At 43.4% G+C, this 13210-nt stretch overlaps 1 protein-coding gene across 1 annotated transcript in view; it reads right to left on the bottom strand.

The window, feature by feature from the left end:
* The window catches only part of ASS1 (argininosuccinate synthase 1), a 159985-nt gene that overhangs the window by 15179 nt on the left and 131596 nt on the right, over nt 1-13210 (bottom strand). Inside the window, exon 13 of the mRNA XM_033961694.1 lies at nt 7799-7955. Coding sequence (XP_033817585.1) covers nt 7799-7955 — 157 coding nt within the window. The remainder of the gene's footprint in view (nt 1-7798; nt 7956-13210) is intronic.

Here is a 13210-nt window from a genome sequence, read left to right as displayed (position 1 = left end):
TTTCTTATATACCGCTACATCCGTTAGGTTCTAAGCGGTTTACAGAAAATATACATTAAGATTAGAAATAAGAAAGGTACTTGAAAAATTCCCTTACTGTCCCGAAGGCTCACAATCTAACTAAAGTACCTGGAGGGTAATAGAGAAGTGAAAAGTAGAGTTAGAGGAAAAATAAAAATAAAATAAACATTTTAACAAGACAGCATTGATCTAAATACTTTGGAAGGTAGAAGAGAGGAGAGAAAAGAATAGAAGCATGATGAAGTGGAGCAAGTAAGTTTAGGAGGAGCGATTGACGTTTCCAGAAAGGGCTTCTTCAGGGAGTACTGTTTTAATTAGTGTGTGTGGCAAGCTAGTCCTGGTGCAGAATGAGTGTATAGTCAATCACCCTATGTGTGGTGTAGTGGTTAGAGCTACAGCCTCAGCACCCCCTGCGCTGCTCCTTGTAACATTCATGAGGGGCTGCATTAGGCAGAAGAGTGACTCTTCTCTGCCCTGCTACAGGCTCATCCCCTTCACTCCTTTTCCCTATAGGCTGCCTGGAAGGGAAAGGCTGAAGCAGAACGCCTCTGCTTCACCCACACCATTTTGCTCTGATTGTCCAGATGATGGTTTTACCTCAACTAGACTATTGTAACTCCGCCTACTTAGGCATCAACACCACTTTAATGCACAAATTGCTAGACTAATTTTCAAACTAAAGAAATATGATTCAATCTCTACCTTCATCAAACAACTACACTGACTTCCAATACCAACCCGGATAAACTTCAAAACTTCATGCATCTTACACCACATACTGTACGGAAACTCAAGGGCTCCCCTCATCCAGCTATTCTTTACAGCTTGGTCAACATCCAGAAAACTCCTTAACAGAATTCAACTAAACCTGCCATCCACAATGTACCTCCAATACAAATGAATCTTTCACTCCATGCTAACTTATCTGGAAGTAAAAACCTGGAACGACCTTCCAGAAGAAATCAGGAAGAAGACAAATCACACCTCATTCAGAAAACCCTGAAGACTTACCTCTTTGACAACTAAATGTTTCAGCTTCTGCCTGATGCAACCCCCAACACCTATGCCCCTCCTCATGTCTCTCTCCCCACCGTTTTCCTCCCCTCTTCTTTTCCTTCCTGATCAGTCGCCTTGAGCTTGTTGAGGTTTGTACGACTCACAAATGGAAGATTATTAGAGTCTGAAAAGTAATGACAGAACTGTGATCTAGACCGTTCTTCCCAGAAACTAAGTCCTGGCCCTATCATCACCCTCCTACTTATCTCAAGCCTCCAAGAATTTGTGGATAAAGCCAAAAGGAAAAATACCACCTTTTTATTGGAATGATTTAATACATTTTTTTACTAGCTTTCAAAAGCGAGGGCCTTTTTCCAATGACAGTCTTGAGATAACAGTATCTGAATAGAAGTGAAACAAAAAAGCAGGAATTTTTACACTAGTTTGGTTACTTCCTTCCTTGCTCCTTGAATCCAGGTATCAGATATCAATAGGGAGCTCTAACTAGTCTTATTCCTGCTGAGCTGATAATTTCCAGGAAAGCCAGAGTCCTTGTACAGTCAAGAGGTCTGTAATGACTTGTAGTAAGCTGTGTGGGAAACTACTGCCTGATTTATACAGTGACACTAAGGGAACCTTGATTCATGAACAGAGTCATGCTCATGGGGAGGGTAATGTCAAAGTTATTTGCCAGGGTAAATTGGCCTGAGTGGAGATATCCTTCACTATCCAACTAAAGCAGTGTTTCTCAACTTCTTCAAACCAAGTACCCCCTAAGTTTAACAAATTTCAACCAATTACCTCTGAGCTTCAATCGCTCTGGCAGATGTACATCTAAAAACTGACATATTCTAATTATGAAATAGAGAATAAAGTTATTTTTTCTACCTGTTTTATTTTTCTAATCATGTTGGTCCCAGTATCTGGTTTGTATTTTTCTTTCTTCTCTAAAATTTTGTGCTAGGGTCTCCTGTCCATTTGACATTTCTTCTCTTTTCATGTCCATCATCCATCTCCTCTCTTTGTGTCCTTCTCCCCCCTGCACGCAGCACCTCCTCTGTATCTTTCTATCTCCTTCTTGCCAAGCAACATCTCCTCTCTGGGTGTCTCTCACCCCCCCCCCCCCATGATGCAATATCTCTTTTCTGCATTTGTGTGTGTCTCTGTACCCCAAAACATACAGTATCCCCTTTCTGGGTGCATCTCTCCCCCTAGCCATCCAGAATTTCCTGTCTCTCTCTCCTCCTCCTCTGCCTACTACAACTCATCATTTCTATAGTGCTGCTAGATGTACACAGCGCTGTAAATTAAAACATTCAAGACATAGTCCCTGCTCAGACGAGCTCACATTCTACTTAACAGACAAACATGACAGTAGGGGATTGGGGAGTTCATCAGGCATGAATGCCTTACAGTGAGTGGGGGCTTAGGACAAGTATGGGGTTGGGGAGTTCATAAGGTATTAATGCCTAATAGCATGTGGGGGTTTGGAGTTGAAAGCCACCTCAAAGAAGTGGGTCTTGAGCCTAGATTTGAATACAGTCAGGGACGGAGTTTGACTTAGTGATTCAGGGAATCTGTTCCAGGCATAAGGTGCAGCAATAGAAAAGGAAAGGAGACTGGAATTGGCATTAGTGGAGAAGGGTACTGATAGGAAAGATTTACCCAATGATCGGCGTTCCCAGGGAGGAGTGTAGGGAGAGATAAGAGAAGAGAGATATTGAGAAGCTGCAGAGTGAATGCATTTTTAAGTCAGTAAGAGGAGTTTGAATTGTATGCAGCAATGGATGAAGAGCCAATGGAGAGGGGTGATATGGGTATAATGACTCTGGCAGAATATAAGTCATGCAGCGGAACTTTGGATGGATTGAAGGGGACAGAAGTGGTTACGAGGAAGACCTGTGAGAAGCAAGTTGCAGTAGTTGAACAAAATGTGATAAGGGTATGGATAAGGGTTTTAGTGGTGTGTTCTGAGAGAAAAGATTGGATTTTTGTGATATTATAGAAAAAGAAGCAACAGTTTTGGTGGTCTGCTGGATTTGTGCAGAGAAGGAGAGAGAGAAGTTGAAGATGACCCTGAGGTTGCAAGCTGATGACACAGGGAGGATGAGAGTTCCATCCACTGAAATAGAGAGTGGGGGGAGAAAGGAGAGGTGGGTTTAGGTGAAAGGACAAGTAGCTCGGTCTTGGCCATATTCAGCTTTAGGTGGCAGTGAGACATCCAGGAAGCAATGTTGGGCAGACAAGCTGAGACACAGGTCTGGACCTGTAGAGATTTCTGGTGTGAAAAGGAAGATCTGCATATGTCAGCATAGAGTTGATACTGAAAACCATGGGAGGAGATCAGAGCACCAAGGTAATGAGTATAGATCAGTTGTCTCAAACTCACAGTCTGCCAGGTATGTTTATCATAATCACAAAAGTAAAATAAAACAGTTTCTTGATCATATGTCTCTTTAGCTATAAATTACAATATTATTAAGACTTAGCTAAAAAGAAAGATTTATAAACTATACAGAGTTTTATCTCATGCAAAATTGTCATTTCTTTAATAAGACATTAATTATTTTTTTCTGAGGCCCTCCAAGTACCAACAAATCCAAAATGTGGTCCTGCAAAGAGTTTGAGTTTGAGACCACTGGTATAGATGGACAAGAGAAGGGGGGGGGGTCCCAGAAAAGAGCCCTGGGGTACCCCAACTGATAGCAGGATAAGAGTGAAGGAGGATTCACCACTGTATACCCTAAAAGTGCGGTGTGAGAGATAACAGTAGAACCAAGAAAGAACAGAACCCTGAAATCCAAGTAAGAGCAGTGTTTCAAAGAGAAGGTGATAGTCTACAGTGTCAAAAGCAGCAGATAGATCAAGAAGGATGAAGAAAGAACAGAGGCTTTTGGATCTAGCTAGGGACAGGTCATTGGAGACTTTAGCAAGGGTGGTTTCCATGGAGTGTAGGAGGCGAAAGCCTGATTGGACTGGGTCAATAACAGTTAGGGTTGACAAGAAGTCAAAGCAATGGTGGTGAAAAGCACAGGCAAAAAGGCAAGAAGGGAGAATGGATGATAGTTGGAAGTGCACATAGGGTCCAGAAGTTAAAGTTCCCTCTAAGCTGAGCAGGAGTCCTCCACCCACAGTCTCACCAATAGAGGGTGCTGTTTTACTCTCACATTTTTCAATTGTGAGGGACAGGCAAGTTCTGCAGGACTCCAGGGAACATACCTGTCCTTAGCGACTGAAAATATTCCACCCCCCTAGTGGTAGCAATGCAGCTGGAGGACACCTGCTCAGCTTAGAGGGAACAGTGCCAGTGTTAGTTTTTTTGAGGAGAGGTGTAATTACGGCATGTTTGAAGACATCTGGGACAGTTGCTCTTGAAAGTGATAGATTGAGGATGTGACAGATGGAAGGGGTGATAGTAAGAAAGATAGTGCTGAGTATATGGGTAGGAAACTTATCAGAGGAGCAGGTAGTAAGTTTAGAGGAGGAATGAAAGTGTGCAGTTTCTTCTTCAATGATTTCAGGAAAGGAATATAAAGTGGTGGGGGTTGAAGGGGGTTTGGCAGAGTGGGCTGGAGAACGAAGAGGTGGAGGTGGCTTTGTTGAAAACTCAAGGTTGATTTTGTGAACCTTGTTATAGAAGTGGTCAGCTATAGACTGGGAGGAAAATGATGGAGATGTCGGGGTGGGGGCACTTTGAGTACAGAGTTTAGTGTAGCAAAGAGATGGTGAGAGTTGGAGCCAAGAGTTAGTCAGACGGGTGAAGTAGTGTTATATTTGGCAAGTGAAAGAGCAGACTGGAAGAAGTGGATGAAGTCGGCAAGAGTGCAGGATTTGAGTGAAAGATGTTCAGCAGACCTGGCACATGAATGTATGTAGTGGATTTTAGGGCTCAGCCAGGGCTGGGGTTTAGCACGTCTTATGGGACATGGAGGAGACAGCCTTGTTAACAGATTTATGTAGCATAGTGGTGGTTAGAAGGGGTGAAACAGTGGTGGAGAGAGTCAATAGCCTGGAGATTCCTAAATGTATTGGTGGAGATTGGCTGGGTCCGGGGCGTGGGGAGGGTGATGAGTTGTGAAAGTTATCAGATGATGGTCGGAGAGGGGAAGAACTGCGGTGGAGAAATATGTGATGGAGCAGTTGAAGAAGAGGACAAGATCAAGGCAGTGGTCATTTTAATGTGTAGGGATGGTACAGCACAGCTGAATATTGAATGAGGACATTAAGGCTGGAACACAGAAGCACAGGAGTTGGAGGGTCATTGGGATGAATGTTAAAATCACCAAGGATGAGAGAAGGGAGATGAAGGATCAAAAGGTAGTGGAACGAATAGACGGATAGTGTGGATTTCAAAGGAAGAAAAACAATGAAACTAAGGTGGGAGAAGGGGTTGAAATCTCTGTCTGCTCTGTAACCCCTCCCCCGGCCATCCAACATCATCCCTCTCTCTCCCCCCCTACCATGCAGCATTTCCTCTCTACCTGCCGGACCATCCTGGATCTCATCTTTGTCTCTTTCTCTCTCTTCCCCCAATCAACTTTGCCCCTTCTGTCTCTCTTGTTTCCTCCATCCAACATTGTCCCTCTGTTTCTTTCCTTCCACCATCCCGCACTGCCCTATCTCTCTCTCTTCCCCCCACATTTAGCATCACCCTTCAGTTTTTCTCCCTCCCACCATTGTCCTCTCTTTCTTCCCATCCTTCACTATCCATCATTGCCTCATTTCTCTTCTCTTCACCCTATTATCCAGTGTTGCCCTGTCTATCTCTCTCTTAGTTCTCCCTCCCTCATCACCACAACCATCATCTGTCTCTATTTCCCTCCCCCTCTCCCTCCACTACCACCATCCCCACTCCTGGTCACTTATTCTCTCACCAGTACCTCTATCAACTCATTCACTCTCCCACTTAACTGCTACCTCCCTAACTCCATGCTGCAAAAAAAGTCAAAACCAAGCATACAGGGCCATAATCCTGTGTGTGTCACTGGCAGCTCTTGCAGGCCCTCTCACTATGATGTAACTTCCTGTTTCAGAGGGCAAGGCTCAGCAAAAGCCACCAGTGGTGCATGCAGGGATATGGCCCTATGTCTGTCTTGGATTTTATGTAGCATGGGGTTGAGGAGGCACTGGGTGAATAAATAGGTGGGTGGTAGGAAAGGGAAGATAGTGGCTAGGCACTGGGTACAGTGTACCCCTACTGCAGTCTCCCATACTCCCGTGGGGTACACATACCACATTTTGAGAACCTATGAGATAAAGTGCCTGTGGGCGTCCATATACCCAGTTTCAAGAGAATCATTTCCAAGGGTGTGTTTAGCTTGGAGGATGTAAGGAAGAGCAAAAAAAGAGGAAACAATCTCCACAGGTCAGAAAGTAGCAGCAGCACAGAAGCAGAGATGACCAAAAACCAGTGTGTAGCTATGAAGTTTCTTCAAAGATTTTTTTTATTGACATTAATTCACATAAGAGCACAACTGTAAAAAGGACTTGACACAGGCCATATTTCAGCTATATCATTTGCATCAGGAGTCCCAAATAAAAATCCAAGTGTGAATATATGTCAAATGCACAAGATGATAAAGTGCTTGCAATGCCTAGTAAAGAACCTAAACAGTTAGGGAAGTTAGCAACACTGTGGAGAAGTGCTGCTGAATTCACATCTGAATGCTGTAGTTGCTAATAGTGCCTAACTGTGCTGCATATGCATAGAGTGCAGCACACATAAATACATACTTACATTGATACATCCAAAGCACCCAGTATCCTGTGACAAGAGTTCAATAAAGTTCTGCTGCAATTTATGTGGCATATCTGCATACATTTTGAATTATTAAATCATGAACCATTTTTTGCATACATATAGAGTTGTTTTCCAACCTTGCTTTGTATCTAAATAATTCTGTTCGTTTGGGAGTTTTATGGATGTGGAATTTTGGATTGTGACATGGGGAGTACAGGAAAAGAGCGGTGAGTGGAGGAGGAGAAGGGGATGGATTGGGTATGGTGAATCTGGACGACAGAATGGATGAAGAGGAAGTTTAAAATTATATAAGGGGGAAGAAGCAAGAGGGAGGAAGAAAGACGAGGGAGGTTTTGAATTTTTGAGGCCATTCAAAGAGAGAAGAGAGAGGTACCCCTCTTCGGGCTCCAGCTATGCTGCCCCTCACATATTCCAAAGACCCTCTCACACACTTTCATCCCTGCCAGTCTTACATACCTCCCAGGTCCTCAATCCCCCAGCCCTGTTTCTATCCTTCCTTCCATCCTTCTTCCTGTCCTTTGGTTCAGGAATGGCAGAAGCAGAACCTTGAGCCATATCTTTTTGTGCTATCCGAGGCCCAGCTCCTACTTTGAACTGTGCAAGAGACACCATAGTGTCACATGTTCAAAGCAGGAGTTTGTCCTGGGCAGCTGATGAGGAGAATGTACCCCGTAATATGTACATGCTTTTCTACTTTTTCAGTTGGCTGATCAGTGCGGGCTGAGGAAAGAAGATGGGGGTAGGTATTGTTCTAGGGAGGGGGCAAGAATAAAGTACATCTACTACAGGCCAACTTCCACTTCCTTGACTTGGCTTAGCTCCTAATCTTTCATTAGTCCTACTTTTTCCATTGTCTATAGTTAGCTCCTGATATCCCATGGTGATTATGCAGGGGCCAGAAAATTCCACAGTAAGGAGAAAAATTTATGGCCCTTCCCATAGCTGTAGAATTACAGGAAACCAAGGGTGATGGTTATACATAACAGTTCTCCCCCACCATATATATATATATGCTCTTACCTCACAAGCTCTTCATTGTACAGCGAGTTTGGAGCTTCTCTGCCCAGCACATAGACCTGGCCTTTCAACACAGACACCCGCACCTTCCCCTCTACCATCTTCTGGGAATTCTCAATGCAGCTCCGCACAAATTCACACTCTGGGCTGTACCAGAAACCTGGAAGGGAGGGGGTGGGGGGAATAAAGAATGAATAAATAATGTTATCAATTTGACAGTTCATTTCGTTATTCTCTCTCTATATTCTCCCTCTCTTTCTCTTGTGTCAAGTTTCAAGTTTATTAACATTTGATTAATTGCTTTACATAAAATTCGAAGTGATGTACAATAAAATGGGTGGGGGCGAATACAAGTAATCATCTAAAACACGGAAAGGTACAAAGACACTAATAGACATACTGGAACATTGGGAAAAAGGGAGAACTACAATACAGTATTTGTAGGAAAGAAACATAAAAAAGGGTAGAACGTCAGGTGGGGAAGAAAAAAAAATTTAATTGTCAAAGCCAAAATTAGGGCGATACTAAAAATTTGAAAGTAAGTCGAAATTAAAACTCAAATGTATCTTTGAAAAGAAAACTTTTAATGGATCCTTTAAATTTATCAAGACTTTTTTCCTCCCTTAAGTAAGCTGGCAGTGAATTCCATGTGAGTGGGGCTGTTACCGAAAATATGGTGTTACGACACGTGTTAAGAACTTTTAATGAAGGGACCAATAATAGATTTTGAGCAGCGGGTCCAAGTGAACGAGCTGGTGTGTGAGGTATAAGAATTTTGTCAATGAAACTAGGAGTGTTCGTAATTTGAACTTTGAACGTTAACAATGCTATTTTATGTGTTATTCTATGCGCGATTGGGAACCAGTGAGCTTTTTTTAGAAGGGGGTGACATGGTCAAATTTTCTGAATTTGGAAATAATCTTAAAAGTGGTATTTTGGATCATTTGGAGTCATCAAAGTTCTTTCTGCGAAATACCTTTATATAAAGAATTACAATAATCCAATTTTGAAATTACAAGGGAGTGAACCAGTATATTTAAGGAGGTCTAGGCAGCTTGCTAGAGAACGGATAAAACCTGAAACCTGACCTGACCATTCACAGTCTGAAAAACCTATTTTTAACTACAGTGCTGATTTGGTCATGGTAGCTAAGTTTTTGGTCAATTATTATTCCTAACATTTTTACTGATGTAACCATTTTGAGTGGGTTATTATCAATACAAATAGGGGACAATGATATACCATCTTTCCATGGAAAGAGTAAAGTTTTAGTTTTGGGGTCACTCAACGACATGTTTGTTTAGCCATTAGCACATTCTACCTAATTTTTGACCGATATCAATTTCGGAAATGTTTGTTGGATCTATGGGGTGGAGAAGCTGGATGTCATCAGCATAGGCAAATACAGAAAAACCGATGGATTGACATAACGTCAGTAGCGGAGCTAAATAGATGTTGAACAAAAGTGGGGAGAGAATGAACTCTTGGGGGATTCCATGGATGTTTATATAAGTGTTAGATGTTGAATTATTAAACACCACTTTGGAGGTGCAGTTTGAGATATAAGATCGAAACCAGTTGAGTATTTGATCGTTGAAACCTATTAAGGATAGTCTGTTTAGTAAAAGTTGGTGGTTGTCGATAGTATCAAATGTGGCTGATAAGTCAAGTGAAACAAGTATGACGGATTGGTGATAATCGAGAAAGTATAAAATAGTAGCTGTTAAGCCTAGTAAAGAGTGTTCAGTTGGATTATGTTTGCGAAAACCAGTCTGATTGAGGTGTAATGTCCCTCCAAATGAGTTGGTTTTGCACAATGAATGTCACTCCTAAGCCATGATTTCTATCTCTCGAACTTACTCCTAGTACTCATCATACCACATGCACTGTGCCAAAAAAGCTTCCTTATGGAACTTATAAACACATGAGGAGGACCTTCTGTCTCTGTACTTAGAATACAGAACTGTCACTTGGTACCAACATTTCTATTAAGAATGCCATTCTCATATTTTTCTTCTTTAAGTCTGCTTTTCTAGTGTTCAGCTTTTATTGGCTGGCATAGAAATGCTCCAGGTGATCATAACCTCCTCTTTTCCTGTAATGCTGTAGATGGTAATTTTATTAAAGGGCACCTGGCTCTTAAGGCACAGAGGAGCATATGTTTTAAAAAGGCAACACGTGTATCTATGTTCCTTTATAAAATTATTCTAGGCAAAGCAGGGCACACACATTTACACTGGATCCAAAGCACCTGTATGTTCCAATAAACTGGCATACACGCATGTATTTGACAAAATATACACACAGATGCCCATCCCTATCCTGTTCTACTTATCCTTCACCCCTGGGAATGTCTATGCCATAGGAGCCAGATCTCTGCATGCCAGTGGGTGCTGAGCACCCCCAGCATTGAGCAAACTCCTGTACTGTGTTCGGACCAGAGTAATTTGGCACTACCAATCATTTTGGAATGTTGCCATCTATAGTGAACATATACACCCTCAAATTCTATATATGGCACTCAACTATATTTGCAAATTTGGGCATGCGTCCAATTTGTGTGTGCAATTTAACTGAATAATGAAGCAATTGGCACCAATAATTAGGCACTATCAATTATTGGTGCTAAGTGGCAACAATTTGAATTTATTTGCGCATCTTCCACGTCAAGTGTTCTATAAATTCTTACCTGCAGATCTGAAAAGGGGTGTGGTCATGGGAGGGGCATGGGCGGCTCAGGGGCATTCTTAGAATTTGCACAGTGTGATACAATATGGCAGATCTGAGGGGGTCTCGTGATGAGCATGATTTACTGGGATGCGCCGGGAGCTACCCCATTTTTATTATCTCTCTCCCTGACCTTTCCCATTCAAACTGCTTGCTGAAGCTGAAATTGTTACTCTGAAGGTTAGGGGAATTGCCCCATTGCATCTGAACATCTTTTTTGGAGAGTTATGCCACACAGAAGTGCGCGTGGTTCTCGCAAAGGTACAGGCCGTCTTTCATACAAAATGGCAACAGGAAGTGTGACTGGTAGCATACCATCCACCTTCATGGTGAACTTGAGCGAGGTTGTAGTGCAGGAGTTGAAGAAACATCTTACTGCCATTATGGATGATAAACTCTGGTTTTCAAACTACTATCCAAGAAGTCAAGGACAGCGTGGGAGCCTTTAACAATCGGGTTCCTCAGCTAGAGGACTGCCTTGTCCAGCAGGAAGCAACAGCAGAAACTCTAGTCTCTCAGGTGCAAACCCTAGAACGTGCCACCCAACAATTAACAGAGAGAGTAGAAGATCAGGAGAACTGTCTGAGGAGGAATAACCTCCAATTGATCAGCTTGCCGGAATCAATAAAGGATGGAGACCTGAGAACATGGCTGGAGGACTGGCTGCCAAAAGTGCTAAATGTGAGTGTGGGGCCATCTGCTTTTCGTCTGGAGCAAGCGCACCATGTTGGCAAGTGTAAAGAACAGGATCCCAGGCCCAGACCAGTGGTGCAATTTCTCAACTATGTGAATAAGGAAACGATATTGCAACAGTATCGTGAACTTAAACACCTACAATATGAGAATCACAATGTTTTACTCATTCAGATGGCCAGCGTGGCAGATTGCCTGCCAAAATCTTTGCCTGCCAGCAGATCGCAAACCTCTAGAGGTTCTGGATAGTCTAATTTTTGGAATTTTAGGCACTTTCGATAGTACTCAGGAGGAGCATGATCTCAGAGATCGTATCAGGGATCAAGACAGAGATTTACAAGACCTAGCCAAAGCCAAGCCTCCAGTTTTCATCCCACATCAATTTCCAAGAAAGTACAATGATGCAAGAGTCAAAGTCTTCCCCCCTGCGGATAGGAGGAAAGCTCTTGGCATATGCTGAGGTCTGGGCGCAAATCTCTTCAGACTGCTGGGTGCTGGAGATCATTTGGGGAGGGTTGAATTCGCCCATCATTTAACAGACTAGGGGCATCCAGGAAAGTCATTCAGAGTCTTACAGTTTCTACAGTAAGACTTGTAGAAATTCAGGCCATAGAGCCAGTGCCACCCAAAGAATTGGGCTTGGGCAGATACTACATATACTTCACAAAAAAGACTCAGAAGATGGAAGATACATTCTGAATCTTACACGTCCATGAGGCCCTGAAGGTTCCACACTTTCTCATGGAAACTGTGCGGTCAGTCTTTGCTAGCTCTGGAAGAATTTCTAGCTTCCTTAGACCTGGTGGAAACCAACCTGCACATCCCTATGTTTCCGGAACCCAGGAAATTCCTGATATTCCATGTGCTGAAGAAACATTATCAGTTCTAGGGCTCCTCTTTTGGTTGGCGACAGCTCACTGCACATTCACCAAGGTGATGGATGTGGTAGGCTCACATCTCCACAGGGCAGACTGCAAGTGCATCCATATCTCGACAACTAGATGATTAAAGCTCCGTCATTATCAGAAGGGGAACATGCCATGGCTCAAGTGGTCAAGATCTTGCAGAGTCTGAGGTGAATTTTCAAAAGAGCCAACTGGTTCTGTCCCAATCCCTGGAATACCTGGGAGTACTATTCAGCCTTTAATACTATGACTCTCTCACTTGGCAGGCATGTGCTTCGTTACTTGAGCTACAACAGAATCCACCTTAGATTGAGTGAACACCTGTTGCCACTCCTGTGCCATATAATACAGCCTAGTCATTGATTTGGCTACCTTTAAAGAGCCCTCAGGAACATCCCAATGCTCTTTGACTAAAACACTCATATCAGAATGCCAGAGAAAAGACGTGGGCTGTGTTCTCATTCCACTCAGGATAGAACACAGAATGGAAGGTGCCTGCTGGGAGTCTAACTGTAAGTCCCACAAGGAGTAAGTAATGAGCTCTAATAGCGCTGAAGGCTTGAACAGCCGGAGTACTATGTGATCTTCCCCTTGGTCGAGAGTCACCACTGCTTCCTGTTAACGACCCTATATTGTTCAGCAGGGAAGACTCGCTCTGTGACAGCATGGGCATACAGACTAATCTCTTGCCTTCCGAGCCCCTAACAGAAAAAGTCCACAGGATCCTAGTCAGCTGCTGCCAATGATACTGATGTGCCCTGGGAGACCAAACCTCCTTGTGTGATCCTTGGCTCACTGATGACCTTATATGAGGATCCCAGTTATCTAAATAAGGGAATGAGGACACAATTTGGGGGAAGCCATGGCCCCTGTCTCCCCCTGTTCTGATGGCTATGCCTGCGGCTGCCAAACCCCTGGTGTAGTGCGTGTGCAGCTCTGCCCGGCCCAGAGAGCCATGCTTTGTGATGCAGCTCTTAGCCGCCCGCCTCACTTTGGTGGGGGATTAACTGCAGGAGACGGCTTCCGTGGCTCTGTAGCAGGAGGAAGCTCTGCTCTTACAGCTGCTTCCTCTGCACCATCACTCCGATGG

Source organism: Geotrypetes seraphini, chromosome 10 (assembly GCF_902459505.1).
Source record: "Geotrypetes seraphini chromosome 10, aGeoSer1.1, whole genome shotgun sequence".
NCBI classification, from domain to species: domain Eukaryota; kingdom Metazoa; phylum Chordata; class Amphibia; order Gymnophiona; family Dermophiidae; genus Geotrypetes; species Geotrypetes seraphini.
The sequence above is the reverse complement of the archived record's forward strand: the minus strand, read 5'-3'. Positions and strand labels throughout refer to the sequence as shown.